The sequence below is a fragment of the Antrostomus carolinensis genome, unplaced genomic scaffold (assembly GCF_000700745.2).
Source record: "Antrostomus carolinensis isolate BGI_N321 unplaced genomic scaffold, ASM70074v2 scaffold23207, whole genome shotgun sequence".
Classification (NCBI taxonomy): domain Eukaryota; kingdom Metazoa; phylum Chordata; class Aves; order Caprimulgiformes; family Caprimulgidae; genus Antrostomus; species Antrostomus carolinensis.
In genome coordinates, this window is record NW_010325651.1 from 71,899 (window position 1) to 76,264 (window position 4,366).

The 4,366-nt window shown below is 39.2% G+C and overlaps 1 protein-coding gene across 1 annotated transcript in view; it reads right to left on the minus strand.

The window, feature by feature from the left end:
* CDC73 (cell division cycle 73) overlaps window positions 1-4,015 on the minus strand; it is a 37,839-nt gene extending 33,824 nt beyond the window's left edge. Inside the window, exon 1 of the mRNA XM_010171315.2 lies at window positions 4,000-4,015. Within this exon, the coding sequence (XP_010169617.2) occupies window positions 4,000-4,015 (16 nt within the window). The remainder of the gene's footprint in view (window positions 1-3,999) is intronic.
* Window positions 4,016-4,366: the final 351 nt, after the last annotated feature.

Here is a 4,366-nt window from a genome sequence, read left to right on the forward strand (position 1 = left end):
AGATTTTAACATTTAACCTCTCCATGTCCGTCTCACGCACACACTTTTTCAGCAAAGTTCTCTTTTCTTTCCAGGTGACAGTCCAAAAAGCAAGCAGTAATATTATTATCAGGCTATCGCCAAACTAGTGAAATATCAATTGTGTTAACAAATACAAGTGAGGGATACATGTTCTTGCAGCCTTTTTACTGAATGAATTATAAAAACTGTCCAAAATAATCCAAAATAAGAGCTGGATGGGTTATACAAGAAGCAGGATTTGGAAAGTGTAAGAACACGTTCTCCCACATCTCAAACATATTTATTCTGATTATCAAAGGAACTGTCTACCTTACATGGGATACCCAGAGGGACATATCTGAACCAAAAATGAATAATACAGCATTACATGGTTTTCGGCTGTAACAGGACAGAAGAGACCACTGCAGAAAGCACAGTGGAGAACTCAGAATACACAAATTCTGTGAAATCTACAGAACAAAAGGTTCAAAACAGCGAGGAAAGGTCGAAGTGAGGAGTGACTAGAAACTAACTGCACGCAGAACTAGCAAAACTAAAATGGACTACACAATCACAACAAACTCCCATACCAAAGTGAGACCACTTCACAGCAATGCAACAGAATCGCGTTCAATCTCAGCTTTGAAACGGCTTGTTTGACAGAGAAGCCTTTAAGCCTAAAGAGGAAACTGTTCTGTGTAAAAAAACAATCCCTCAAAACAAGGCCAAACAAAAAACCCCATTGTTTCAGCTTGGCTCCATGTGTATCAAACATAATTCCTCCCTCACACACGTTCACCTCTTTATGCTGTTACTAGAATTTGTAGGGGAAGCAATGCCTGTCCCAGTTTCAAAACAAAACCTTCTTCCTAAATACTTCAACTGCTCTGAGAAATGTCCCTTTCCGTCAGTTTCACGGGAGGAGGAAACCAAGGAGATCCAGGATTCCACTGCCCAGACCTGGGACCTGCCAGACCCTGGGTTCAGGCAGGACAGGGCTCCCTGCACTGCCCTGTCCTCAACCATGTGGCTCACCCCAAAGCCTGAGGAAGACAACCCACCAAGAAACCAGGCCAAAACTGTAACATTTAAAACTTCAACAGAATTTTGATCAAACCAGAGATTCCAGGAAGAAATACTTGTTCTCCCTCAAGTACAGCAGCTTTACTCATGGCTCACCATTAGCATCAAAACACCCACCACAGAAGTGCCAGCCTCACTGGGGGAAAGGGAGAGAAAATATAAAATATTCAACCTTATCTTTCTTTAAGCTGAAAGAACTACACAAGCATCTACTAAATGCAACAGAACTGCAGGTTCATTGTCTCCACACTGTGGATATAACACCACTACCGCTTCTCTTGTGATTATTTTTTATGAAATCATCTAGATAAGAAGTGGCCAATAACCTGTTCAGAACTCACTACTAGCAGTAAGGTTGAAAACATTACTTTCAGAATAATGCCTGAGAAAACCAACATACCTTTATTCATGCAGAGAAAAGTGATTCAAAATACTGAGAGAAAGGTAGAATAAAGGATCTTTCTATCACTGTTTCTTCCTTCCAAAAACTCAGTCTGCATGGAGTGGGGGTGTGCAGGTTTGTTTTGTTGCTGAATAGGAAGGGGAAGAGAGATAGTATCTTTCAACTGCTAAGAAGCCAAAAGTTGGCTTCGCAATTACAGCCATCAGAACTGGATTCCTCAGCAAGCAATTGTTCAGTGTTTTACTTTTTCACTGCTATCTTTGATTAGGTGGTATCTAAACTTATTCAGAGCACTAGTAAAAACAAAAGCTTCCTCCACAAAGACTTGGCTCTGAAGTGAAGTCTGTGTCACATGATACAGTTGTCACTTCATTTAAAAATGAACATTTTAGATCATCTCATTCAGAATAACTTATTACTTCTTTGAAGTGTGTCACATCCACTGAATATTATATAAAAAGTCCAGCTGGTCATCTATTCAAGTTTTTATTTATGCTGCTTAGCAATAAATGGTGTAATTTAGAAAACAAGTACTGAATGGTTATCTATGAATTTGAAAATACAGTATTACAAAGCCACAGGCACTGGCAAAGCTCAGCAGGGCACAGCTGGTACTTCATCACTTACACCACACACACAAGAAATCCCCATGCTCATTATGGCTCCAAGAGGATGTTTTATTAGGAAGACAAGATATTGCACTTCAAAGAGAACGTACGGGATGGACAAGCAGTTGTACACAAGGAGAAAATCTGAGTTTAAATTGACATTTCAGCATCAGTTTGTGTTCCTTTCAGGTTTTCCAGACAGAAAGAACCTACTTAATAAATCAAGAATTAAAAGCAAGCTGATCTGAAGGTAGCTTACTTTACTCAATTTACAAACATTCAAACATTAATTTGCTTATTTCCCATATTTAATAGCAGCATCAATTACGTAAGAAAAAAAAATTAAGATTCAGACCTCAAAAAGCCCAGTACTTGTATTTTTCCTTTAATGGTTATTAAGAGCTGCATCTCTTTAAAATAAAACTCCATCTTAAAAACTGGAGCAAGTGTTTACAAGAAAGTTTCACCTGTTTGTTTTTAACACCAGAAATTTATTTCCAGCTCATCCATTCACCCTCAATCTGTAGGTACCAGGAGTTTATTCATTTTTAACTGCTTTATTTCCTCTTTCATGTTTCAAAGCATGAATGTTTATAGAGGTACTAAAGGCCTGTGTCTCACCCACAAAAGAAAGCAGTAATCTTTAAAAATTACAAGACTAGGCATGCAGAGTATCACACAAATTACAATACCCATGACCAGCTGCTCACTGTTTACAAACTTCTCAGCTGTGCATACAAGCCCCTCTGCTGGGTAAACAAAGCAAGTCAGTTTCTCTGTTAGATTGATTCCTTCCTCTGGTTTTGAAACAGATTCTATAATCACTCTTCAGGGGCCACAGATCAGCCATTAGATCAAAACACACAAAACACCTCATCTTAGGTCATCTAGCCTTCCTCATGTGCCAGTAGGGGTATTCCCATAATTATTATCTGGAAATTAACCTGGATTAAAATGAATTTATGTGTTGGGTTTTTTTTTCCTCCGAGTTACTTTTAACTTGGCTTAGTTCCTCAGAGCAATTCACTGTTTGGCTGACACTTGTGCTAGGACAGAGGGAAGGCAGCGCTGGGCAGCACTGCTGACTTCTGCCAGCTTAGCTGCTCAAGGAGCCACAGTGTTAAATGTCTAGTGGGACTACTTCTAATTCTAGCCAGGACAGAATGCCACCACCGCTGTTTGGACTTGTGTTACTCTCTCCAGACTAGCAGTAGAGATGCAATTACAGCAACTGTGCTGTGGACACCTAATAGAGAAATCGAGATTCGCTTCATGAAAGATTAAGCCACTAACAACTGCTCAATGCAAGGACAGTTTGGATCCTGTTGAATGACCTGAATGTAAAATGGATTGAATCTTAAAAGTTTTTGAAAATGTTCCTCGTAGGTCCCTGCATAAGTCTGGTAATTACATAAATTAACAGCTCCTAAACTGGTGTCAAAGCAATTGAGCACAGCTTGCAGAACTGGTCTCATTTTTACAGTGTCTTCAATTTAAAGATTAGACACATACACCTCCACAGTGGTTCACAAGAAGTGTTGGGAATCGACAGCTGTCTGATCCTACCAAAAGTTCAGAAGTCTGAACCAAGATTTACTAACTTACTTCAAACAAAACCCCCCGAAATTCTAAAAAACATCTATCACAAGAGGTGAGGACAGGGAGAGCTATGAAGACATTAATTGCTTCTGTTCTGCACAGAGCATCCTTAGCCCAACCACAGCTCATTATTCACCATGAAGACACAGCTGCCTTAATGTACATAATAAAGTTTTTCTCTCCAGTTGCTGTCTTTTTGTCTTCTGTTAACAATTTCTGGGACTAATTCAATCTCTCCTAAACAGCAGGAGAGTTAGGCTGGCACATCAGTTTCGTTGTTCCCTACAGAAGAGCAATGACACTTGCCTGTCTCGTTAACCATTAGTCGTTCCTGCTTGGGAAAAGCAACTTGCAGCAAGGAAACCACCACAATTGTCTACACAGCTGCTCAGCAAAAACAAAACTAAGACTTTTCAAGAATTTTAAAACTTAACTGCTTATGCAAATATTTTTCTTCCTCTTCGGTCTAGCTACCAGTATCCTCCACTCAGCTAGGAAGTGCAAATAGATCCCTAATAAGCTTCTGAAAGCTTGAAATAGGTAACAAAATAGCACATTTCTAGCTTTAAAGTGCAAAGTAAAATCAGCTAAAAAAAAAAAAAATCTCTCCAGAAGTTAACAAACAAATAGGTTTCTTTGCTTTCTCTCTCAAACTAGAAGTCAGGATATTGGA